The sequence below is a fragment of the Vanacampus margaritifer genome, chromosome 7 (assembly GCF_051991255.1).
Source record: "Vanacampus margaritifer isolate UIUO_Vmar chromosome 7, RoL_Vmar_1.0, whole genome shotgun sequence".
In the NCBI taxonomy this organism is placed as follows: Eukaryota; Metazoa; Chordata; class Actinopteri; order Syngnathiformes; family Syngnathidae; genus Vanacampus; species Vanacampus margaritifer.
This window is the reverse complement of record NC_135438.1, coordinates 2,623,949-2,650,220: the sequence shown is the minus strand read 5'-3', so window position 1 is coordinate 2,650,220 and position 26,272 is coordinate 2,623,949. Positions and strand designations below refer to the sequence as shown.

At 41.5% G+C, this 26,272-nt stretch overlaps 2 protein-coding genes across 2 annotated transcripts; one reads left to right on the top strand and one right to left on the bottom strand.

Moving 5' to 3' along the window:
• The first annotated feature begins 2,991 nt into the window (after nt 1-2,991).
• On the top strand, nt 2,992-11,852 carry LOC144054655 (aspartate aminotransferase, cytoplasmic-like). Its single transcript, XM_077569839.1, has 9 exons — nt 2,992-3,208; nt 4,898-5,079; nt 5,900-6,023; nt 6,117-6,229; nt 6,502-6,606; nt 6,698-6,848; nt 6,966-7,131; nt 8,121-8,263; nt 10,064-11,852. The coding sequence occupies exons 1-9, from the start codon at nt 3,100-3,102 to the stop codon at nt 10,201-10,203; spliced, it is 1,233 nt and encodes a 410-aa protein (XP_077425965.1). The 5' UTR covers nt 2,992-3,099; the 3' UTR covers nt 10,204-11,852.
• Nucleotides 11,853-13,067: 1,215 nt separating this feature from the next.
• On the bottom strand, nt 13,068-26,167 carry LOC144054651 (metal transporter CNNM1-like). Its single transcript, XM_077569830.1, has 13 exons — nt 25,512-26,167; nt 24,173-24,434; nt 22,047-22,399; nt 20,630-20,963; nt 17,398-17,541; nt 16,968-17,108; nt 16,624-16,793; nt 15,877-15,967; nt 15,664-15,785; nt 15,342-15,597; nt 14,086-14,166; nt 13,779-13,883; nt 13,068-13,567 (listed from the first exon to the last, which is right to left on the bottom strand). Exons 1-13 carry the CDS (start codon nt 25,932-25,934, stop codon nt 13,440-13,442), a joined length of 2,610 nt encoding a protein of 869 aa, XP_077425956.1. The 5' UTR covers nt 25,935-26,167; the 3' UTR covers nt 13,068-13,439.
• Between the last annotated feature and the right edge of the window lie 105 nt (nt 26,168-26,272).

The window sequence follows — 26,272 nt, the reverse complement described above, 5'->3', positions numbered from 1 at the left end:
TCGTAATTTGTAAATCATTTGTGGAATCTTTTATTTTATTTTATTTTTTACATTTATTTAGTTTCTTCATAAAAAAAAAAGGTTCTGGCGAACAAAAAGATTAAAGTTGAGCATATGGATGTAGACATGCGTAGCGATGTCACAGCTTTGCCAGAGGGTCATTTTGTCAAAGTCCAAACACACGCTGACAGACTGAACCTGAGGCGCGCACACACACGTGCAGTTTCCAACTTTGACCCCAAACATGAACACCCCCCCCCCCCCCCCCCCCCAGCTCTCATTGCCTTGGGTGGTGCATGTTGATGTGTACACAGCAACGCGGATCACTTCCTGCCACAGATCATCCAGATTACACACACACATACACTTGCGTAAATCAGCGTGTTGACATGTTGTTGTGTGCTGACTGGTGACGGGAGGAAGCCCAGCAAGCTGACAAAGTACAGACCTCCTCCCCAACCATTGATGCCTCGCCTCCAACAATACGCCGCTAACATTTCCTTACGACCAGAAAAATCCTTCAAACATTGGGCCAACATTTCAACAACATTTAGCGAACGATTTACGACCTTGAACGAACCCTGACAAGAAAACAGCATTTGCTAGCTTTGCAAACGTTCGGCCCTGAATGGGATACGGGCTTGACCAAATCTGGGTTCCAAAAAGTGGTCTCTGTCTTCTTACCATTACCCAGGACGAAAGGGTGCCAAAAAGTGGTGCCACCTGGCAACTTCACTAAATGTCGTCAAAAAATGCTCCTCCTTGCATCTTTAGCAAATGTCCTCTCATCAATACCCTGACAGCGGGGGGTGCCAAAATGTGATCCCCCTTAACCACTTGAAACGACTCCCAAAAATAGGATGCCAAAAAGTGGTCCCTTTAGAAAACATCCTGTAATCAATACACTAACATCACGGAGCCACAAAGTTTACTGAATGGATTTGATAACCACTAATAAAGTTGAATAAATAAATAAATATAAATAATATCAAGTCAAGAGTAAAAAAAAAAAAAAAAAAAGATATTGTCTTTGCTTTGTAATCCTGGAGGCCTAATGGACTCCATCATCCTGGTCTTTGAAATTGGACCTGACAACCACGTCATCTTGTTTGTGGAGAGCAAAAGGGACAAAGAAGAAGAAGAGTCCCCCCCCCCCAAAAAAAAAGTATTTAAGCCTTCATTACCGTATTGGCCGCAGGGGCAAGTTCTGAGCTCCCTTTTCTAAATAAAATTCATGATTTTTCATTTTTGATTTCATTTTTCAGTCGCCATGGTGATAAGAAAGAGAAGATTATCAGAAGAGGAATGAAGACGAAGCTCTATTAGCGAAAATCCCTGAGTAATCACCCATCCGAAAAGGTTAGTAATTTCTTAGAGATAGAACTTTGTTTGAAGCTCCAAACCTCACTTCAACATATTTGATCACTAAACTAAACATACACAGCGTTTAGACATGGTTTTGGCCCATACGAAGTAATTACAGTAAATAATTCACACGGTAATCTCCTGTTATGACTAAAAGTGGCCACAGAGGTCGCTGTTTCTCAACTGACGACAGACCGAAATAGAAATAAGATTTGTTTTGCTTGGTGTTCTTCTCCAAAAACACACCTGTAAATGTTTGTTGAAGTCGCTTTTAACTATTCAATATATTCTCCATAGATATGACAGCTAAAATGGCGAATTTGAACTTTAAAAAACCTTAAAAATAAATTCCAGAAATCACATTTTTTGTGTGTGTCTTTTTCATTAATGATAAAAGCCTAAAGTAACTTATTCTTTAATACTTTTACCTGATATATCTGTTCTGGTTCTGGTGTGCATTTAAGTTTAAGTGACAACGCAAATGTCCTCATGATTCTAACCCACTGTTTTGCGGACATTACATGTACAGCAGGAGAACTATTCCAGTTCACTTAGTTGGTCATGAATGTATTTATTTACTGGCACATTTCTAATTGAAAAAAAAAACATATGTGGCTTTCTTGGCTCAATAAAAGTAAGGAAACACTTCCGAAAAGGACTACTTTTGGCTAGTTTCTATGCTTATACGTGAATCTATGAATCATACAAGCAGGGATGTATGGTGGCATTGGTTGGACTTAACTCATGTCAGCTGACCTGTTAGTCTTGTTTGTTTTGACTTTGTATGTTTAGGTTACCTGCCCTCAAACAGGCCTCGGGGAGACAATGAGTCTTAATGGATGTCCTCACATTGACAGTCGTACAACGTGTGTGTGCGTGTGTGCGCGTGCTTCTTAGGCTAGCAGCAGCAGGCTGGAAGTGGAGGCCATTCGTCAAACACTTGAGAACGTCTGACAAGCCAGGAAACGCACCTGAATGTTTATTTTGACGCACAGTAATTTACACCTTCCTTCATTTGTTTCGTCGTTACTTGAAAATCATCAACGCCCCACCGGCAATTTCATTAGGTACACAATTTAATGATATTCAATATATTTATCAATATGTTTTCTATTATTATTATTATAGTGTAGAAGTACTGCATCACAGGGATGGCAGATTATTGGATTTTAGAGATGAATTAGAATTTACTGCTGATTTTTTTTTTTAATGAAAATTAAATGTAATGCACATTTTCAATGATGTGCATTAGTTATACCAATAATATGACTGTGGACAAAGAGAATCAATTTTAGAAAAGCAAAGTCAGTTTTGCCACTTTAGCGGACTTTTTGGAAATCAGATTTATGTGAGGATTTTTTGGGGGCGCCCCTCGTCGGTCATGGTTGTGTTATCGTGTAATTACAAAAAAACGAATTTAATTCAACATCGCTTGCATTTGAAAGTGAATATGTCATTTTGTGCCATCTATTGTCGATCGAAGATCCGCATTTTAATCCAAAAGGCCTACTTTGAAATTGAAAAACAAGAAAATCAATGGAACACTTCCTGGTTGATCTCCATCCCATTGGTTTTGGGGAAAAAAACGTCACATCTAAGAAGCCGTCTCATTGGCTGGTGCGACGACGCTTCTGTGTGTCCTAGTGTACCCGTGAAGGTGAACTCTATCCCCCGCTTACTCTCTGCCTGCCTCCGGAAGCCCCGCGGCCGTCCTACTGTCTCCTCTCCGCAGTCATGTCCTTGTTCGGCGACGTTCCGCAGGCGCCTCCGGTGGCTGTCTTCAAGCTGTCTGCCGATTTTCGCGACGACAGTCACCCACAGAAAGTGAATCTCGGCGTCGGAGGTAAGCGGAGCTAAATGCTAAAAAGCTAGCCGGTCCCATTCAGTGAGCCAGTCATGGAGCTACGTTCATGTGTCACGTGGCAAAACCGCAGAAGTACGACATCTGCTAAAATAATTGCTATAATCACAATTTGATACTCATGCGACGCAGTCGAAGTGGGTATATATATTAAAATAAGCAATTTGTAAATTCATTTTGCTACATCTATGATGAAACGTTGCCCACCGAGCATCAAGTGTTTGGTTTATCCTGCGATGGAAGCAGGACCACAAACGCATCATTTTCCAATCACACCAAGGTTATTCTAGTTAACTAAAACTAATGATATAACTAAAACTAAAATTATAATAAGTTCGCGAAATCCAATAAAACGAGACATATAATATTTAAAAAAACAAAAACCATGAAAACAAATCATATCGATCAAAAACTCGCTCTAAAAACTAATAAAAACGAATAGATTTTTTTAAAGTCAAAAAGTAAAAAAACTAATAAAAACGAACTAATGAAAAATCCCAAACTTTATAACCCTGATCCACATGCAAGTGAGGCAAAAATTTCTGTGACCAATCTCTTAACTCAAATTACTTTTATATGAATTACATGAGTTAATTTTCCTCATTGGAACAAAATCAATTCAAATTAGTCAGGTTCAAAAAAAGAAATACCACCACATTGTAAAATATAAACATGAAAACATAAACACTAAAGCGACTTTAACAATATATTCATAAAATGTAATCTCTCACACGTTCTTCAAAATATCTAAAAGTCGATTCAGAGATGTAATTTTTGTTTAGCAGCAATAAGGAATGATTTCAATGAAAATTTAAAAACAATTAACGCTTAGCAAATCGCAATCGTTTCATTATTCAGCCCGAATACATGCTAAAAAGAGGAAAATAATGTTAAATCTAGATTTTAACCAATAATTATTCTTATTTTGACTGTTGCCGGGTGACAAGTTTCAACTTTTCGCTTACAGCCAACACGAGTGTGTTCAAAGCCCGTGGGAAAGTTGAAGATTTCCCAGTCAGCAAGCATGACGGAAGTACATGAACAGGCTTGTTCAGCCGCCTTTTCTTGCCAAAACCGCTCCTTATACTCACACTAGTCAGACACACACTTCTTACCATAGTCAATTTCTGTGGTCAGCTTTGTAAAGGGTGCATGACATAAATAAATAAATAAATACCGCCTTCAATGGCGTGCCCTTTCAGGAAGCAGCTGTTTTTTTTATTTTTTTATTGCATTTGTCCGCGGTGATCTTTTCAGAATACACTGCGCTGAAACGCGATACAACACAACACATGTCTACACGCCACACGTTCCTCGGGGGTCAAGCACGCGCGCGCACTCTCAGTCGAGTTCGCTGCAAACAAGGACTTCCTGCCATTGCATTTTGGAACCGTGTCGTCGATGACTGTAAGACCGTTGGTTGCAAAGTTACAACAATTTTCAAGGTTGGACGATTTAATGAACAGGAATTGACAACATTGAAGGTTTGATATTTTTGCATGGTTTCTAATCATTAAAAAAATGCCTCATTTGAAATTTTCATGGCAATTTACTAGGACATTTTCTACACCTTGACAACCCTAGTAGCGGGACCCCCAACATCAAACGCGATGCATTCCAGGTTGCCGGTCGGTCACATGACAGGAAGTGTTTTGTTGTGGTCTCCCTCAGCCTACCGCACAGACGACTCTCAGCCGTGGGTCCTGCCGGTGGTGAAGAAGGTGGAGCGTCTGATCGTGGACGACGCCACCCTCAACCACGAGTACCTGCCCATCCTCGGGCTGCCAGAATTCCGCTCGGCCGCCTCCAAGGTGGCCCTGGGGGAAGACAGCCCCGCCATCAAGGAGGGCAGGGTGAGTCTTGTGGCTAACTCTTAGCATGTTAGCATCTCATCAGAAATAAATCATACCTGACTAAAGTGTATTCACTGCAAAAACACGTCTCCTTAATGTTAGATAAAATACACTTGTTTAAAAAAGAAAAAAGTAAAATAACATCCTAGTGCTTTCTCTGCTCTGGTTGCCATCTTTGCATATGCTAACATAGCAGCTGCTAGTTAGCCTTTTATAAATACGCGACTGTCAACAATGATTAGCATTTTTTCCCAGTTATTATTCAAATGACTGCCAGGCTTCAAGGCAAGAAGTATTACTTGTCAACTGCCTTTGTACTTTTTCAACCCGGGTTACTATTTTGCTGTGCATAGCACACCTACTGTTAGCATGTTAGCATTTTAACAGTTCTCATTTGCAATTGTGCACACCCACAGGGCAAAATGTGAAATCCTTATGTCTACTCTGACACTTTTTTTTTATACTTAGGTAAGGTTGTTATCTCGCTATGTTAGCTTGGCAACTTTTAGCATGTTAGCATTTTTCACTCTCATTAGTAATTGTGTACTTGACTACAGGGTATGGTGTAAAATGTTTGTCAATCTGCCGTTTCACTTTTTCTGCAGTTTGCTTTGTTGGCATATTAACACTAGCACGTTAGCGTTCAACCATCTTAGGAGGGTTTAGCACATTCTGTACCCGAAGTTGTTACCAAATGAACATTATCGGTTCACATTGGTTATTAGCACGCTATTTGGTAGCATGCTAGCTGATGATAGCATTGTTAGAATAATAGTTGTTATGTATGTAGCTGCCATGTGTGCTTCTGTTTCCGTCTCAGGTGGGGGGAGTCCAGGCTCTGGGTGGCACGGGTGCTCTGAGGATCGGGGCCGAGTTCTTGAGGCGTTGGTACAACGGTGTCAACAACACAGCCACGCCCGTTTACGTGTCTGCACCCACCTGGGGTGCGTAGACGCTGACACGCATGCACTGTAATGTGTAACATATTACTTTTAATATATGTCGTGTTTTCTTTTTGTTTTGTTTTTAATCTCAAGAGAACCACAACGCTGTGTTTGCCGACGCTGGCTTCAAGGACATCCGTCCGTACCGCTACTGGGACGCCGCCAACAGAGGGCTGGACCTCAGCGGCCTGCTGGATGACCTTGAGGTGACCTTGTTTTTAAAATGGACTTTAAAAAGGGACTTTTCGGACCTCTAGCGACTCTGAGACTCCCTCCAGAACGGGAAATAAATTTTAGCATAGATCACCGTGAAGCAATTGCCCATAAATGTGATGGTATTTTCCTCAGTGGAAGCAGCACTTCAAAGCAGACAAATTACCCAATTAGTGCAGCAGAATTGTATCGTACATGACAATAATTAGAGAAAGTTTCCATCTTGTTTTTGCTGTCGTGTTGATTCTGTTTTGTGTTTTACCAGAAAGCTCCAGGAGGTTCCATTTTCGTGCTTCACGCTTGCGCTCACAACCCGACCGGCACGGATCCCAATCAAGAGGAATGGAAGCAGATTGCAGAAATCATGAAGGTCTCGTTCGTGGTGTTTGATTGGAATTAAAAAGTCACATGACTGTTTCAGTCTTTCAAGACCTTCTTCTTCGTCTTCTTTTGGTCTCCAGAGGAGGAACCTGTTTGTGTTCTTTGACTCCGCCTACCAAGGCTTCGCCTCGGGTTCTCTGGAGAAAGACGCGTGGGCCATTCGCTTCTTTGTGTCTCAGGGTTTCGAACTCTTTTTGGCGCAGTCCTTCTCCAAGAATTTCGGCCTCTACAGTGAGTACGCGCCAAAGTTATTATCGTGAGTGAAAACTCATGAAAGAAGCAAATTTCCGGTCTCCGTTCCGCACAAGTCAACTCGGCGCAGTAACGTACTCCCTGACCTCTCCGTAGACGAGAGGGTGGGCAACCTGACGGTGGTGGCGCGAGACGGCGACAACCTGGGCCGCCTCCTATCTCAGATGGAGAAGATCGTGAGGACCACCTGGTCCAACCCGCCCTCGCAGGGGGCTCGCATCGTCAGCAAGACCCTCAACTGCCCGAAGCTCTTTGCAGAATGGTACGTTTATTGATTTATTGAATTCTTGCCGCCGGTTGATCCATTGCTGTCAACACTTTGAAATCACTCATGCTTTATGATCCTCAACGTTTTCCAAGCCAAAGAACGAACGACTTCATTTTGCCACATGACAAGTTGTTCATATTCGGGCTGGGTTTAAAAATTCGAATCCAGCCTGATTTCGATTCATAAAACCATGAATCAATTATTTTAATATTTATTTTTCCCTTAAATTCATAAGAAAATAGAATTTTGAAGGCTAATTTTTTGGGGGTATCTTACTGTCTTCTTGAAATTTACTGTTCACATGAATTTAAATGTATTTTAATGTATAATACCTGACTTAATGCAAGTTTAAGACAATTCAGAAATTTTTTTTCAATTTATATTTACAATTATTGAATTGAATATTTTAATTTCATCCTTGCGGATGTCAATCATTTAAGTGATTAGAACACGTCTTACTTTGATTAATAAAGTAAATCATTTAACCAACTAAATAATTTGGAATTTAATGTTTGTGGAGTTTTTAGATTTAAGAATTGACCTGCATTTTTTTCTGCTGTGCAATTTTTTTATTTATTTTATTTTTTACTGATGTTGATAGTATTGCTGTAACGTGTTGTAAACTTACCAAGCTTACATGTAACATTTTTAACATGAACAATCATGCAAATCAACTTGCGATTGTGATTGGTTAGCTCGGATCCAATCATGAACCGGAAGTGTTGACATCATCCAAATGATGCGTTTTATTGGTTTAGACACGCAAATACGTCATGTCCACTGCAATCATCTATGGGTCAGAAGGGGTGTTAAATAATTAATATCGGATTGAAGTGAGGTGGATCGAATTGAATCGGAAAAAAATCGAATTTGAACTGAACTCTTGTGAATTGAATCGATTGAGGAAATTGGAATCAATACCCAGCCTTAAGCTCTTACACGGCTGAGCTGTATTTTGTCCCGATGAATGCGCTTGCCTGCAGGCAAACTAACGTGAAGACGATGGCCGACCGTGTGCTCCTCATGCGGGACCAGCTGAAGTCCAAGCTGCAGGACCTCGGAACCCCGGGAACCTGGGACCACATCACCCAGCAGATCGGAATGTTCAGCTTCACCGGTCTCAACCGTATGTACACACACAATTATTATTATTTTTATAGTAATTTGTTTATTTTTTGGGCATTTCCAACTCACATTTTCTTGCAAATTTGATAAAAGCACCTTACAGAGTATTTAAAAAAAATTGTGCCATGGGAACTTTTTCAGATCTTGCCAATGATGTCCTGGCGGCGCTAGTATTGATGAATTTTATTCACCATTTTTAAATGTAGTCTTGGTTTTAGTCCAGTTTCAATCACGCTTGTTAGTTTTTATCATAAGTCAGGCTTCCATCCAATTGTTTTGAATTTTTTAAGCGAATTGACTGAAAATGCGCAAAACGGACTTGCGGCTTCTGCCCGTTTCCATCTGTTCTTCTTTTGCGAATATTGAGAGGGGACTCTGCCGCTGTAGGTGGCGCTATACACCATAGATATGTGCCATCCGCCAGTAATTTAAATTAGAAGACGACCAGGAGGCTACCGACTACGTTTGCTTTTGTAATTATTTGCTGTTTTCCATCTAAAATTGCATTAATATTTGCCTGTTTAATTCCAAAAAGATTTCTGTTTCGTCGTCAGACCTTTACTTTATCATCCGACATTGCTTTGAGACTACAAAACATGTTTCAAAATTCTAAAATTCACATTTTCCATTTTTTTTGATACACTTTAAAATAAACCCCCTCTAAACTTTTGGGCCCTTTTTCAAATTTCTAGCATTTCCATTTAAGTTTTTGTTGAAAATAAAAATAAAAATGGGTGGATGGAAACCCAACTATAGTCAATCACCTGTTTTTATTTAGTCAACTTTTAGTCTGCTATAAAGCTAGCATTTTTGTCTTTATTTTAGTCCAAGAAAACATAATTTTATTCATCTAGTTTTAGTCAACAAAAACTTTTTAGTCTAGTTTTAGTCAGGACAATCATTTTATCCCTATATATATATATTTTTTGTCAGCAGATAATGTTGAACGTTTCAGATCTAAAAACATTTCACATAAACAAATTATCTTATCTTTTTGATGAAAAACAACTTGACACACAATGACAGTATATCAACAAGTGGCTACTATGGCTACATGCTATGAGCTAGTAAGTTGGCTAGCATTAGTTAGCGGTTGGATTAACATGATTTGAACGTTAGCCTGCAGCTGTTGCATTAGCTGCAGATTTGAACGGGGGCGTGTCACCGTGTGTCACATGACCGTGTCACTGTGGCAGATTAGCGGATAGGATTTCACAAAATCGTAGAATTTTCATCGCGTTTTTCTTCATGTACTAAAATGTCCATAGATTTTAGTCCAGTTTTTGGACATTTTCGTCTCGTCTTGAGTAAGTTATTGTTTATCAATGAGGTTGTTAGTCTAGTCTAGTTAACTCTTTGACTGCCAGACGTTTTCAGAAAAGGGATGCCGTGGGTGCCAGCCGATTTTAAGCATTTTGACTGATCTTTCAAGGTCCATAGAAAATTATGTGTTTGGACTATGGAAACACACATACTACCAAAAAAAGATTGGACTCTCATCTTTCATCAGAAAAAAAAAGTTTGTTTCTACCTTATTCCGTTTTTCAGTAATCCACAATAGAAAATGGTTAGTTTCACCTCTGTTTTGAAACAAACGTCTTTTAACGTCTTTGGCACTCCTCCATAGGATTTTACTAAACGTTATTTAATGTTTTTGGCAGTCAAAGAGTTAATAAAAAATTGTTTATTTTATTTTTTGTTAACGAAATGAACACTGTCCCGCACCACGACGCCACTCTCGCAAAGTGACGCTCTCTCTCTCTCTCGATCTAATCGTTCATCTGTGAATTGTTTCGGGCAGCCAAACAGGTGGCGTTCATGATCAAAGAGAAGCACGTGTACCTGATGGCGAGCGGCCGCATCAACATGTGCGGCCTCACCTCCAAGAACCTGGACTACGTGGCGCAGTCCATCCACGACGCCGTCACGCAGGTCCAGTGAGAAGGAGCCAGCGTCCCCTTCAAGTCTCTCTCCTGGTTTTGTCCTGTCCTGCTCGCCCTCGTCACGCCTTTGACGTCACAGTCAGGCCAGTAAAAAGTTGTGCATCCTCGCTCCTCCCGCCAAGTCACTGGTTCCCAACCTTTATTGAAACAACGCACTTTACGACGCATAGAGAAATATAGGAAACAGAAAGTATAAAAAGGAATAGCCTGTTGCGAAAAGCAAGATCATGCTAATTGAAAATTTGCTTTTATCCCTAAAAAAAAATGATTTCATAAATAATGTACGTCAATGTAGCATAATGCGCAGGTTGAACATTAACACTCAAAATGTATGTAAAAAAAATAGAATAGAATAGAAATAGAAATTGAACCTAAATAGATGTTTTAAAACAAACATGGTAAATGAAGATGTGTTGAACTCTCAGGCAGTGATTCTTCCACGTACCACTAGAGGGAGCACAATTATCATAGTTGTTCAAACTGTCGATACTTGAGCTGGGTATCGATTCTAATTTCCTCAATCGATTGGATTTCGATTCACAAGAGTTCAGTTTGATTCAATTTCAATTTTTCCATTCACTTCAGTCCGATATCGATTAATTATGGAACATCAATTCCTCTTAAATATCAAGGACATAATAAAAAAAGTCCACAAATATTCAATTGCAAATTAAATTTAGTCTTACACAAACGTTGACATCAGCAAGTATAAGTTAATTGTCTTAAAGTGCTATAAGTCAAGTCTTTCATAAATGTAAGAAAATACTTTTAAATTCATGTGAACTGTGAATTTCAAGAAAACCGTAAGATACAAAAAAAAATCAATTTCCTTAAGAATTTATGAAAAAATCTGATATTTAAATAATCGATCAATGATTTTATGAATCAATATTGGGCTTGAAGAGGAAAATCGAATCAACATGGATGATTCAATATTTTGAAACCCAGCCCTTGAAACTATGATCCCAAACCACTTGAATATCAATCATTTCAAACTCATGTTACAACATCACACTTAAAAGTGATGGAAGACGCTTAGTATGTTTTAAAAATAAATGACTTGCAGATGATTATTTCGCAGTGAGTACGTTGACATGAATAAAGACAGTTGAGTCGTGTCATTTCAACTTACTTCCTTGCTGATTTACTGTTTTCTTATTAGCTGAGTTTAAGCGCCGTGGTGTAGCATCTTGGAGCATAACACAAACACACACTCATTTACAAGTTTACTCACAAATGTACCTACTGAAATCAAGCCATTATTCTGTTGTATGCATACAAACTGCGCTAAGCCACGCTATGCTAAGCTACGTTAGCCGCCTGCTGCTGTCATCTGTGGACGCAAAGTCATCACGGGTCATTTTACGGGTCAGGTGTGTGTGTGTGTGTGCCCTTTTCAACTCCTGCTTCACATACACTTAAAAGTACACTAAAATGATCAATTAAAGAACGATCTCTTGCTGTATTTGCCCTCAACGAAACGGGTCATTACTACTGCTGTCAGGCGGAGCCTTCTTAAAGGTACAGTACACGCTAAACGCTTGAAGGGCGCTTGAAATGTTTGTTCTTTCACCATAAAATATCAACTATAAAATATTGTTGTTTGCGTGTTAAATGGAGAAACAAATAAATTACTTACAAATGGCATTTGTTTTTTATTTATTTATGTGTACAGTTATTATAGTGTATTTATGTATTACATGTATTTTTTAGTTTGTGTGTTCTCAAAAACCGTTAAAAAAAACCTTATATACTGATTTTTTATTAATTTTCTTTTATATTGATATTTCCTTGACTCAGTGGCAATCCCTGAGAGGTGTAAGCCAAAAGTCACTTCTTCTATGTTATATATTTGGAAATTACAGCATTTATTTATTTTTAATTAGTACACTCTATTTTTAGTTATAGAGTTATAAATATTTAGGTTTTTATTTGAATTGATACACATTTAGCTTTTGCTATATGCATGTTTTTTTGAATAATTATGTAAAATTGTTATTCATCATTACCAAATAGGCTTATTTTTAATCACTATGTATTTAATTGTTTATTTTATAGACAATTGGCTTTTAATTTTACCTCACATTTTAATATTTTCAATATTATATTATCATGAATTTTAATTTATATATTTTGTATGCATGTTTTTATATTTTATTTATATTTAAATATACACGTTTTTTGTTTTTTGGGCGACTACTTATTGATCATATTTATGTGCTTCTGTTTTTCCCATGATGTCAGAGTCCATTGAAGGTGAGCAACGTAAAAATACTTGTTTCTACATTTTCACATCATACGTTGACATGATTATCTTTTATTACTAGTTTTGACCCAAATATTCACTATTTTATGCCGCTGTTTCTCAAACATTAGCCGTTTGAAAACGATGTACTCTTCTTTCTAGGACCACGCCCGTTGCAGTTTCGAGGCACTTTGTCTTTGTATTGTTTTTGAGTTGGGGATGATGATGATGATGTCATCATGAGCGGGAAAGGGAGGCTTCTGTACATCATTTGTCTTGTCAGAGCTTCTGCCTTGGTAATGTGAGACGTATGCAATATCAATAATTCAAAAGTTCCTTTTGTTCAGATGAAACTGGGAGATGTAAAAGATGAGTGGTATTCAGCTTGCATACATAAAAACATACATACATAAAACGTAAAATAATTTGTATAAGATTGGGTGAACCTGAAGAGATCAATGTAATGTATGCGTGTGCAAACAAATACATTCAGTAAAATAATAATAATAATAAAATTAAAAAAAGGAAATTCAAAATATTAAAATGAATTATTTATAAATCATTTAAACTATTCAAATGAATAATGAAAAGTTTCTCAAGGGTTAAATCAAGAGCGATTAATTGAAAAAGATTTCATTTATTTCATATTTGTCCATTCACATATCCTTTGAGCATTAAATGCTTTAAGTATCAAAATTAAGTAATATATGCAAGCAGCATTCACGAGCAAGAGTCCTTTCAGAGTCAAAGTTGACTTCCTGCGGTGTGGTCACATCTTTGGTATTGCGTCATCGCAAGAAAACGTGGCCTGCCCAAAATATTTGTTTATTTACATTAATTCCATGTATGCCCTCATCCTGTGTTGTTGTTGTTGTTGTTGTTGCAGCAGCAGCGCTCCCTGGTGGAGGTCGTTGGATAAAACCAAAGGACTGTGTTTTTTTTCTCGTAAACATCGTCGTTAAGGTCATGAGGTCGTCTCGGTTGCTAAGCTAGCTTTTTTTAACTAGCGTCTGCTCAGAATTGTCCTCTTGTTCTGTTTTATCGTGTTTTTTAATCGTATTGTCTTCGGGCTCATCTGTTTTATCGTCGTCTCTTGACTTTTGTCTTTTCTTGTGACCTGAGGACAAAAAAAGCGACAAAAACAATCATCCTGAGGTTTTTTTTTTGTCTATATGCTTTTTTTTTTTTTATGCACGTGTGTGTATTTATATGCATGCGTGTGCTTGTTTGAGGTGGTCGGGGAATGCATGTGAATCAAAACTAGAGAAAGACATTGAAAAGGTTGATGAATAGAGTGTGTGTGTGTCAATGTGTGTGTGCGGACTGACTGATTTTAAGCAGGAGTTTGTTTCCCAGCGTGTCTTCAGAGGCGTTGACTGACAAGCTGCTGATGAAAGGAGACGTGTCCGTTACCGTGGGAACACTGGCCTCGTCTGACACACACACACACACACACACACACACACACACACACACACACACACACACACACACACACACACACACACACACACACACACACACACACACACACACACACACAGACGGTATGAGTGAGTGTACAGTTGGTCGCCGCAGATTTTCTGTTTTACAAATTAAGGAGATTGGTCACGATGTGAACGTTTCCATAGTTACCGGCATCTCGGACGTACGGGATCTCATCCATACGGAGGAAGATGGAATCGCTTGGACTCTTCTGGCTCTCAGACTTACTCCCTGCAAGAGTTTTAATGCAATAGTGTGTACTTGACAATATTTATATTATTTACAACAAGCATTTTGGAATAGCATGAATCCGCAAATAACTGGCGGCTTGTAATTGCGTATATATGCCACAAGATGGTGACAAAGACACGTAAAATGGAGAGATCATAATGCATCAACATGAACTTATTTTACATAGCATTAAGCTTATAGCACAATTGCCCACGTTTTTTAAATTCTTTATTTATTGTCACAATATTAAAAGAAAAAACAATGTGCTGTCCACCCCCCCCCCGTCCTCGTAGATTCTCAGCCTAATTGTTCTCATTTTCCAAAAATGTTCAGAAAGGACTAAACCATTTCGCAAACCACGCCCCCAAATGGTCATGGTCCGCCTTGCTCTTCCATTGACTTCTATTGTAACACGGATCCAGAAAACTTTTGTTAACTGCCAATGAAAACCTTCCAACAAACTTTTTGAACCTCCAACAATCAAAGGCTTATGTAAATCGGACACCAGGTACCCCAAGAGTTATTCAGGTGGAGTCCTATCTTTCCATTAGCAAAGCCAAACACACAGCTGGAGCGATGTCTTCAGTGGATTAAACGGTCTGGACGGCCTCACTCCCAGCTAAATGTCTCCAAGATAAACAAACATTTCTGTTTGTACCAAGGTAAGTGCCTGTAAAGTAGCTAGATGGGCTAAGCTAAAGCCATAGCGCTAACTAGCAACTGAATGAGCTAGAAGCTTGCATAGCTAAAAGCTAGCATTTAGCTGTGTTGTCAAATTAACTTGAGCTCTAGAGGCAAGATCATCCACAAAATTGGATATCAAAGTTATATTTACAATTATTTATTATTGTATATTATCAGGATTTTATTACCAGACCACCAGAGGGTAACCCAATAAACCACACAACAGAAGTACGAAACAAAAACATATTCTTTAAAAAAAACAAACGAATGAAATATGTTTAAAAAAACACGCACACCAAAGTAACTAAAAATAAATTGGATGTAATGGAAAAAACTAAAAATAACTTTATACAATAACAAAAATGTTTACAAAATAAAAGAAATGTGAAAGAAAATAAAATTTTTGAATGAAGAATAGCAAAATATGTGAATAAAAAACAAAAAAACGTGAGACGTGATTAACTTCCTGTGTGCCTTTCGTTCCAACTTACTGACGATGCGGTTCCTGCGGTTGAGCACGGTGGTGCTGTGGGGGACGCCCGACTTCTGCGGCTGTTGTCCTCCAATCCTGGCGGGAGGGTGTCGCCCCAGCTCCCAGGGTGGCGGCATCAGCGTGGCCCCCGCGGCAGGGGCGGCGGGTTCCCCGTTCTCCGGCGGCGAAGGCTCGGCCATGTGGGCGTCGGGCGTCTGCGGCGAGGTGTCCATCCTGGAGGCGCCGACCGCGTTGTGGTAGTGGCTCCTGGTGATCTGCGGCCAGGAGGATTGTGGGTAATCGGGAGAACGGGGGCCCGTCAAGTGAGCGCGGTGGGTCACCTTGAGGATCTGCAGGGGCGTGAGCTGTCGCACAGAGTAGTCGGGGACGTAGATGTTGGTCCCCCCGTTGAGCTGGCTCGGGGACCAACTCTCTGACTCGGAGCGACACGGCGACCTCGGGTCTGAAAAACAAAAATAGCAAATCCCAACTTCTGTTAAGACTACTTCATGTATACAGCTCTGGAAAAAAATGATCTGCTTTTGTGTGTTCACCTGCTGGCATGATGGCAGGAACCCCAAAATAGGAGAAGGCTCCATTTTCAAATTTGAGACACTCCTTGCCAAACTCCACCTCCACTCGACCCTTGGAAGGCCAGGAAACAAAATGAAACGGTCTTTCACAATTAAAGCAGAGATAGCGATCATGCGAGACAAGATTTCGGAATATATGCAAACAATGTGAGCCAGTATTTAAGAAGAAAACCATCAACCTAAACCTAAATTAGGAGCTACAGTATTTCAAAATATAAGCTTTAAGGCCAGAAGAACCACAAACAGAGTGGGAAAATTCAAAATAAAAGCAACCAGAAACAGGAAACATGTGACATGATTTCAGTATAAAAGCATAAAAGCCCAGAAGGACCACAACCAGTGGAAAAATTCAAAAATGAATGCAACCAGACAACCACAAACAGGAAACACGTGACATGATTTGAGAATAAAAGTATTAAAGACCAGAAAAACTCAACCAAGAGGTGTGTGAGAAAAGCTTTCACAATAAATGTATCAAGAAGACCAGACGACAGAAACTGCAGCCTCTGGATTTCAGAATAAAACCAGGCATTGAAGACCTCAAGAACCAAAACCAGGAACTACTGGATTCCAAAATAAAAGCTTCAACAATGCAGAACCAGTAAACATAAGACGAGATTTCATAATAAAAGCATTAGATGTGGAAAAATTACGGTAAAACTTGCGCTGCTGGATTTCACAATAAAAGTTATGACTGACGTGTTATACCTGCAACACCAGGATGAAGTAGTCTGCCGGCTTGTTTCTCTGGAACAGGAAGTGCTTGGGTGCGCGCTTGTTTCTGTCGTCAAACTTGAGGTCCTGGACGACGCTGGGATGCTTGATGAGCCTCAGCAGGATCTTCTCCGAGATGTGAAGTGGCTTGAAAGGATCCACCTCTGATGGACACGAAATACTTAGCTTAGCTTAGCTTAGCATTTATGTTAGACACTGGTCGAAGAAGGACGCTAATGCAAGCTGCATGCGGTTTAGCCTAGCTTGGCTTAGCCTTCAGATGCCTTCAAGGAGCACACGTAAACTGGTTTGTTAGCTGCTCTGTGATTGGCCAATACCTGTGGACAGAAAGCGGTGCGTTGCCAGTAGGAGCTGTGGGGAAATTTTGACTTTCATCTCGTGGTCGGCCATTTTGAAGATGGAGAAGTCCTGCTGCTTCCTCTCGTGGTGAGACACGCGACGCTTGCTGCGGTTGTCGGCTGTTGGCGCGGCATGTCGAGTGTGACAATTGGAAATTAGTTTGAAAATCCTCAATTGTAGTGCAAATGCTAACATGCTAACGGTAGGTGTACTAGCAACAATCAAACGGCGACGTAGTAGGGAATGAGAAGAAGTTGGAATTGTTTAGGTCATTGACACTAGGAAGGATTAGCTTAAAAAAATAAAATCAAATGTGGAATGGATGTAAAAAAAAATAGATGGCCTAAAATGTGTCGTATTAATAAAAACAAAAAACATTTTGCTGTGCTGATGACGTCACGGTCGTACTGTAGAGGTCGGTCTCGTCCAGGATTTCGGACTTGATGATCTCCTCGATGACGTCCTCCAGCGTGACGATGCCCATCACCTCGTAGAACGGGTCGCCCTCGCCCTCGTTGTTCACGCGCTGAACGATGGCCAGGTGAGATTTACCTGCCAAAAAAAGCACACGCCGATAAAAATGGGTTTGACAGCAAAGAGCAAAGCATTTGGCTCACCATTTTTTCAAAGAAACGCAACGTGTCCATTTTTGGATGACGTCGTCCATTTTGTTTGGCAACTAAAGGCAAAGCACGCATGCCTTTTTGTGATGAGAAAAAACGGCCTCCATTTTGCTTCCTGTATTTTCTTTATTTTTTCTTTCTTTTTTCTTTCTTTTTCCCTTCCTTCCTTCCTTCCTTCATCTTTTTCTTTTTTTCTTTTTCTTTCTTTCACAACTTATTTTTCTTTATTTTGTCCTTCCACTATTGTCTTTCTTTCTTTCTTTCTTTCTTTCTTTCTTTCTTTCTTTCTTTCTTTCTTTCTTTCTTTCTTCCTTCCTTTCTTTCCTCTTTTGTTCTTTGTATCTTTCCTCTTTCTGTCTTCCTTTCCTCCCTTTCTTTCCTTCTTTTTTCTTTTTATCTTTCTATCATTTTTCTGTTTCCTTTGTTCTTTCTCTTTCCTTCTTTTTTTCCTACCTTAGCTTTCCAACTTTCCTTCTCCTTTCTGTGTGACTGTCGTCATCTGATGTGTTTGGATGGTAAACGCAATCATGCAAAACAAATTTTCCCCTTTTTGTCAATTAACTCTTTGACTGCCAAAAACGTTAAATAACGTTTAGTAAAATCCTATGGAGGAGTGCCAAAGACGTTAAAATACGTTTTTTTTCAAAACAGAGGTGAAACTAACCATTTTCTATTGTTGATTACTGAAAAACGGAATAAGGTAGAAACAAACTTTTTTTTTCTGATGAAAGATAAGAGTCCAATCTTTCATTTGGTAGTATGTGTGTTTCCATAGTCCAAACACATAATTTTCTATGGACCTTGAAAGATCAGTCAAAATGCTTAAAATCGGCTGGCACGGGGGACAACCCGTTTTTGAAAACGTCTGGCAGTCAAAGAGTTAAAAGGATCTCAAGAGTAAAACCGAAGAAACTCAATGAAGCGTGTGCGCGTTTGAGTGTGCGTGCGTGTGTTTGCCACCTTTTGACAGAGAACCCCAAAAAGTGTAAAGAGGACTTTGTCAATGGTTGAGTTGAGGTTGCGGTGTGTGCGTTTGTCTCATTCCATTGAGCGCTCACACACGCACGCGCACACGCAGCAACAGTGAATCCTTTCAGTGCGACTCTGGATTCCGTTCAACTTTCTCATTCACACGCGCGCACACTTGCATTCATCTAAGTGGGTCAGTGCAAAGCAAGGGCGGGAAAAAAGCTTTCATGCTAATAATAATGAGCTAAATGCTCAATAACAAGGCTTTAGTGTTAGCATCCAGCTAAAAGTAAAACGCGGAAAAGTGACGGCTGCATCTCGACGGCTCCCCGATGTTGACAACTTAGCAGCGTGTTATTCTTAACCTTATTATCAGATGCTAATGCAAATATGTGCTAACAGTGCAGCTCTGCTTACCTTATGACTTTGACATGATTGATTGCCTAAATGGTTATTTCACTTTGAAATGTAGTCCAGCCTAGCTGCCGGGTCATTGGCTAAGAAATTTGGTGTGTAGGTGGGATTATGTAAGTTAGCCTGTTTCAATTTCTAAATTGGATAGAGCAGAATTAAAATAAACTTGTTAGCATGAGCTGTATGAAAGCAACCGCAACATGCTAACAGTTCACAGATGGTAGCAGACACTCAAAATGCTGTATTGTTAAATGGACTTCCTGTTGTGCTTGCCATGCTAGCGACGGCTAATACTAAAACAAGGGCGGTTGCTAATAGCTGTTGCCGTGACAACCGTGCGCTCTCCTGGCTGCTGGCCGGCTCGTCTCCTCCCTGCTCAAGGTGCCCTCATCGTAAACATAAAAAATAAATAAAATAATGCTGACACAGAAGAAAGGCGGGAGCAGCAGCAAGGCCTCTGATTGGTCGGCCGGCACCGCGCCCCCTCACCCCCCCCCCCATTTTTACGACTCCCTCTCGACTGCAGCGCCCTGCAAAATGTTGCCGTCTTCTTTTTACTGCTTCACGATGACACAGCTTAGGACACTTAATTAGGTACACCCGATTGTTTCTCTGGCTTCAAACCTTAGTTTGAAACCCTAATCCTGCTTTCAAATTTGTGTTTGAAACCCTAACCATGGTTTGAAACCCCAATTTGAAATCCTAACCCTGCCTTGAACCTCCACTTTAACACCATATCCCTTTCTTGAAAACCTAACCGTAGCTTCAAACCCTAGTTTAAAACCCAGCTGGTGGTTTTCAACCTTAATTTGAAACTCTAAACCTGGCTTCAAACATAGTTCAAAAATTTGAATCCCCGACCGTCTGATATGAAACCCTAACCCTATCTTGAAACCCAAATTTGAAGCCCTAACCCAAAATTGAAACCCCAACCAAGGCTTGAAACCCTAATTTTAAAACCTTAAACACTCGCCAAGGCTTCAATCCCTAATTTGAAACTCTGCCAGTTGCTTCAAACCCCAATTTGAAACCCCAACGCTGGCTTTGAAAGCCTAATTTCAAAACCCTAAACCCTATCTTGAAACCCCAATTTGAAGACCTAACCCAGAAGTTAAAACCTAACCAAAGCTTGAAACTTTAATTTTAAAACCTCAAACACTCACTAAGGCTTCAAACCCCAATTTGAAACCCTGCCAGTTGCTTCAAACCCCAACACTGGCTTTGAAAGCCTAATTTGAAACCATAACCCTGTTTTAAAACCCCAATTTGAAGATGTAACTCTTGAACCAAACCCTAACCAAGGCTTGAAACTAATTTAAAACCTTATCTATCCTGGTACTCAAACCCAAATTTGAGACCGGACTGTTAGTTTGAAACTCCAATATGGCTTTAATCCTTAATTTGAAACCATGACCATGGTTTGAAACCCAAAAGACTTAATCCTGGTTTAAACCCTAATTGGAGAACCCAACCCTATCTTGAAACCCTAATTTGAAAGCTCAGTCCTCAAACCCTGGATTCCAAACCCTACCATTGTCTTGAAACCCTAACCTAACTTGAAGGCCTGATTACCGATCGCGATGGCAGCCCTCCGCGCCCCCGCACCCTTTCCCCCCTGCGGCCGAGCGCCGTACCTTTCTTGAAGTCCTCCAACATGGCGTCCAGCGTGGTGTCGCTGAAGACGCAGTGCAGCGGCCGGCGGTAGAAGCGCGTGACGGTCTGCAGCGGCGTGCAGTCGTCCGGGTCGACGAAGGCCAAGTCCTTGACGAAGAGCACGTCCACGATGTTGGCGCGCGCGTCGCGGTAGACGGGGATGCGCGTGTAGCCGCTCTGCAGGACCTCCGTCATGGTGTTGAAGTCCAGCAGGGCGTCGGCCGCCAGCATGAAGCAGTCGCCCAGCGGGGTCAGCACGTCTTCCACCGTCTTGCTGCGCAGCTCTAGCGCCCCCTGGATGATGTTCAGCTCCTCCTTCGCCCAGACAGCAACGGGGGAGGACAAATTTGGCTTTTTTTTTTTTTTTTAATTCATTGATGGCACCCTTGCTATATCGCGCTTTACAAGTTTTATTGTTGTTGTTTTTTGCTCAAGCAAGTTTTTGCAGATAAAAAAAAAAAAAGTTCCGATATGAGCAGTCAATTGGCCGATTTTTACGTTGTGACAACTCACTCGACAACAAGTGGCAGTTGTGCCAGCTTTGAAAAATCGGATTATGTAAATTAAGGTTTTTAAAAAAGGATTAGGGTTTCAAATGATGGCGTCAAGATGGTTTCAAATTAGGCCAAGGATTTAATTGACATTTGGTCATGGTGTCAAATTGGGGTTTAAAAGCCTTGTTTAAGGTTTCAAATTAGAGTTTCAAGACAGGGTTACGGTTTCAAATCAGGTTTTTGAGCCAGGGTAAAGCTTTCAAACTTGGGTTTGAAGCAACGGTTAGTGCTTGAAATTAGGGTTTAAAGCATTGGTTAGTGTTTTCAAGCCTGGGCTAAGGATTCAATTCAGGATTTAAAACAAAGGTCAGGGTTTCAAATCAGGTTTTCAAGACAGTGTTTGGGATTGAAATTAGGGATTGAAATGAGGTTTTGAAGCAAGTGCTAAACCCTTGTTATGGTTTCAAATTAGGGTTTGAAGCCTTGTTCAAGGTTTCAAATTAGAGTTTCAAGACAGGGTTACGGTTTCAAATCAGGTTTTTGAGCCAGGGTAAAGCTTTCAAACTTGGGTTTGAAGCAACGGTTAGTGCTTGAAATTAGGGTTTAAAGCATTGGTTAGTGTTTCAAATGAAGGTTTTCAAGCCTGGGTTAAGGATTCAATTCAGGATTTAAAACAAAGGTCAGGGTTTCAAATCAGGTTTTCAAGACAGTGTTTGGGATTGAAATTAGGGATTGAAATGAGGTTTTGAAGCAAGTGCTAAACCCTTGTTATGGTTTCAAATTAGGGTTTGAAGCCTCGGGTCGTGTTTCTAATTAGGCTTGACGTCAAGCCAACCGTAATTTGCAACGCCCTGACCTCGACTCCAAGCCCTGATTGCGAGCGGCATCCACGCGGGGTTCTCACCTTGAGCAGGTCGTGGTAGGGGTCGGTGACGCGCAGCATCTCCAGCAGCTTCTCCCTGGTGTAGAAGTTTGAGATCTCCTGGTGCAGGATGAGATCCAGCAGCTTGCTGAGCGGGTACGACACGGGGAAGGAGAGCACCATGAGCAGGCGCGTCAGCCAGATGCTGCGCGCCGCCATGGCCAGGCCGTGGCGCGACGCCGCCGAGTGCGGCAGGATCTCGCCCACCAGGAAGATGCCCAGCGCGCACGTGGCGGTGGACAGCCACGTCATGCCCAGGATGCGGCACGTCCACACCGCCAGCGAGGCGTTGATCAGCGCCGTGCCCAGCAGCAGCGTGCACAGCACGTAGTTGCCTGGGGGGGGGGGGGGGGAGCGTTTGCTAGTTAGAGGCCTCTCGACGTGCGCTAGTGCAACAGCTAGGTGGCGCTAGTAGAACCACGTCCCCCCCCCCCCCCCCCCACAACTGTGTCACATTTCTTCACGCCGCCTGGACAACTTTAACTGGGGAGAAAAACGAAAAAGCTAGTTGACATCTGCACATTAGTAGAAGTCGTAGAATGAGCCTAACCCTCAACATGGCTTCAAACCCTAACTTAAAATACTAACACGAATTTGAAACCTTACCCAAAGCTCGAAACCTAATCCCTGGCAACCCTATTTAAATCCTAATTTGAAACCCTACCCAAGGCCAGAAATCTGCCTAAGGCTGGAAACTCATTTGAAACCCTACCAAATGCTTGAAACCCTAATTTGACGCCCTAACCAAGGCAACAAGCCCTAATTTGAAACCCTACCCAAGTTTTCAAACCCTGATTTGACACTTTAACCCTGGCTTCAAACTGTCATTTTAAACCCTAACCCTGGTTTCAAACTTTAATGCTGGCTTCAAACCATCATTGCTTGATCAACATTCATTTGAAACCCCACCCCTGGCCTCAACCATAATTCGGAACACTACCAAAGGCTTCAAACCCACATTTGAAACCCTAACACTGGTTTCCAATCTTAACTTAAAACCATAATGCTGGCTTCAAACCTTAATTTGAAGTCCTAACCCTATTTTGAAACCCTACCCGAGGCTTGAAACTCTGATTTGACACCCAAACAAAGGCAACAACAAACCCTAATTTGAAACCCTATGGTTTCAAACCCTGATTTGAAACCTTACCCAATGCTTGATAACACTAATTTGAAACCCCACCCCTGGCCTCAACCACCATTTGGAACACTACCAAAGGCTTTGAGTTCAAACCCTAATTTGAAACCCTAACACTGGTTTTAAATCTTAATTTAGAACCATAATGCAATGACTTCAAAACCTTCATTTGAAGTCCTAATCCTACTTCGAAACCCTATCCCTGGCGTCAAACAAATTTATTTGATATACATTATAAGGAGGCTACTAGCGCAGGACCTACTTGAAACCATAATGCTGGCTTCAAACCTTAATTTGAAGTCCTAACCCTATTTTGAAACCCCAATTTGAAACCCTACCCGAGGCTTGAAACTCTGATTTGACACCCAAACGAAGGCAACAACAAGCCCTAATTTGAAACCTTACCCAATGCTTGATAACACTAATTTGAAACCCCACCCCTGGCCTCAACCACCATTTGGAACACTACCAAAGGCTTCACTGCTTTTAAATCTTAATTTAGAACCATAATGCAATGACTTCAAAACCTTCATTTGAAGTCCTAATCCTACTTCGAAACCCTAATTTGAAATCCTAACCCTGGCCTCAACCAAAATTTGAAACCCTACCTAGGGCTTCAAACACTTATTTGAAACTCTATTTGGGGCATCAAACCCAAATATGAAACCCTATCCCTGGCGTCAAACAAATTAATTTTATATACTTTATAAGTAGCTACTAGTGCAGGACGTGCTGTATGCCCTCCAGTGTTACTACTACAGCAAAGTAGTTCCTTTTCATTACAGTAGGCCAAAAGTGGCAATAGTAGTAGTACAAAAATAATTAGCCAAACGCAGTCGTTTTACTAGTTCACCCTATTGCACTGAATTGTCTTGCTTGTGAGGTTAAAGATCTCACTAGTATCTGGGCATTTCGCTAGTACATCCTTGAAAAATGGCAAAAAATGCTAAACTGCCTTTCGCGCGCTTACCGTGGCGGCGCACCGACTCGATCTTGCGCGCGTAGCGTTGCTCCCGGTCGGTGCCGCTGTTCTGCAGAACTTGCAGCTCCACCGGGTCCAGCGCTAGCAGACTCAAGTTGAGGCCGCTGAAGAGCGCCGACAAAGCCAGCAGAAGCACCGACACCAGAACTTGGATCCACAGCTCGGGCGCCTCCCCCGAGCGCTCCGCGACTGCCACCCAGAAGTCCCTCGTGCGGTAGTGCTCCCACTTGGACCCGTCGAAGGCGCACACCTGTGGGAAAGTGTGAATACGTGCACTAGTATCAGTCTAAAAAAAAAAATGGTATAGAACATTCCGACAATTAAACCTTACTAGTACACTACTGCACTGCTCTAGTAACGCTTACTAGCCCCATCTAGTCAACATGCATAACGCACTAGTAGCCTCCTTGCCTAAACTCGTAGCACCAAAATGCTTAGTACTCACTAGTAACATGTTGTTAGTGCCAAAATTGTCCTTCTAATGTGTAGAAATGTCAAGGTAGTAGTGGTAAAACACCGTAGAGTGCAGCCATGCAACTAGTGTTCTTTAATTGTTCTACTAGTGCGTTGCATTGTCATCAAGGATAGTGAATAAATCCTGCTTTAAAATTGTTTAGCATTTATTTGATATCCTTGACAAGCTGGAGGCTAGTGGCTACTAGTTGGGGCTGGCTAACAGTGTTCCTAGTGCAGCACAGTTGTTTAAAGAGTGTTTTTGGTGTATACAGTAGGCCAAAAATGGCACTAGTAGTGGGGGATGGGGGTGGGGGAGGGGCATGGCGTGCATCATCTTACTAGTGCTATAGTTGTGGGTATGTGCCTAGTGCACAATTTTGTCTCACAGTTGTCCTCCCACCAGGCCAAAGTTGTCCTTGGCCAGCAGCCCTACTGGATTTATTTATTTTTTAATATGTTTTTTTTTTTATTGCGTGGTTACTACTAGTACTAGACTACTAATACTAGCACTGTTACTATTAGTACTAGTGAGGACAGAGCATACTAGTATATGGACCTGGACATTGAATCCCCAAATAGCTTTATGGAAAGCCATTTTGAATATTTATTGGACATTTTTGACAAGCAGGCTACTACTAGTGCGCGTCACCAGTTGTGCCGAGTAGTGTTACTAGTGCAGCACACTTAACCAAGAGTAGTACGAGTAGCAGGGGAAAAGTTTACTAGTAAGACGATGTGACCCCGTTAAATTGTGTAAAGTGTTAAATTGTCTGACTATATACTAGTGAGGACGAAGACCAGTTATTTTACTAGTCACATCATAAGATACTAGTGCTGTAGTTAACACCTCTAGCGCACTGCGACTACACACCGAGTAGAACTTGATGGTCTCCCCGCGCCGCAGCTCCTTGGCCAGCAGCTCGACGAGGACCGAGTTGCGGCTGGAGGCCGACTTGAACGAGCCCAGCACTTCGATGTCGGACGTGCGCGCGCCCTTGTCCGCGCACGTGTTCCGGAGACGGTGCCAGGGGCGCGGGTCCGGCCGCGGGGGCGCCTCGGTTCCGGGCTCCTCGATGAAGGCGATCCACGGGGCCGCGCTGGTGGCCCGCGTCCGGTTGAGCCGGTGCCGCGGGGGGCTGGAGAAGTACACCCGCAGAGTGAAGCGCGTCCCCTCGGTGGCTTTCAGGACCCCGTCGTGCACGGACAGATCCGGGCCGGTCTCCTCCGGACGGAAGCCGAGCAGGGCGAGCACCGGCCCGGGTACGAGGAGGAGGAGGAAAGGGAGGCTCGCCATGATGAGGTGAGACTCCCTCCTCCGTCAGCTCTGGTGCGGCGGGCTCCGGTCCATGTGCTGAGAGGATGCTGCAACTGACGCGCCCACTGTGACGTCACTGCTTCTAATTATAGAACGAGAAGGCAGCGCCACTGCAGCAGCAAGCAGCCCAGTTCGAACACAATCGTACTACAGTAGTAGTAAGTTTACATTTATTGATATGTATTCATATATATATATATTTTTTTATTAGATATTTATTAGGGGTGTCAAAATATTCGAGTTCATTTCAAGTTCCCATAACGTCACTCATAATTTTTAACTCGCGATTAATGTTACTTGGAAAGGCTGTATTGGGG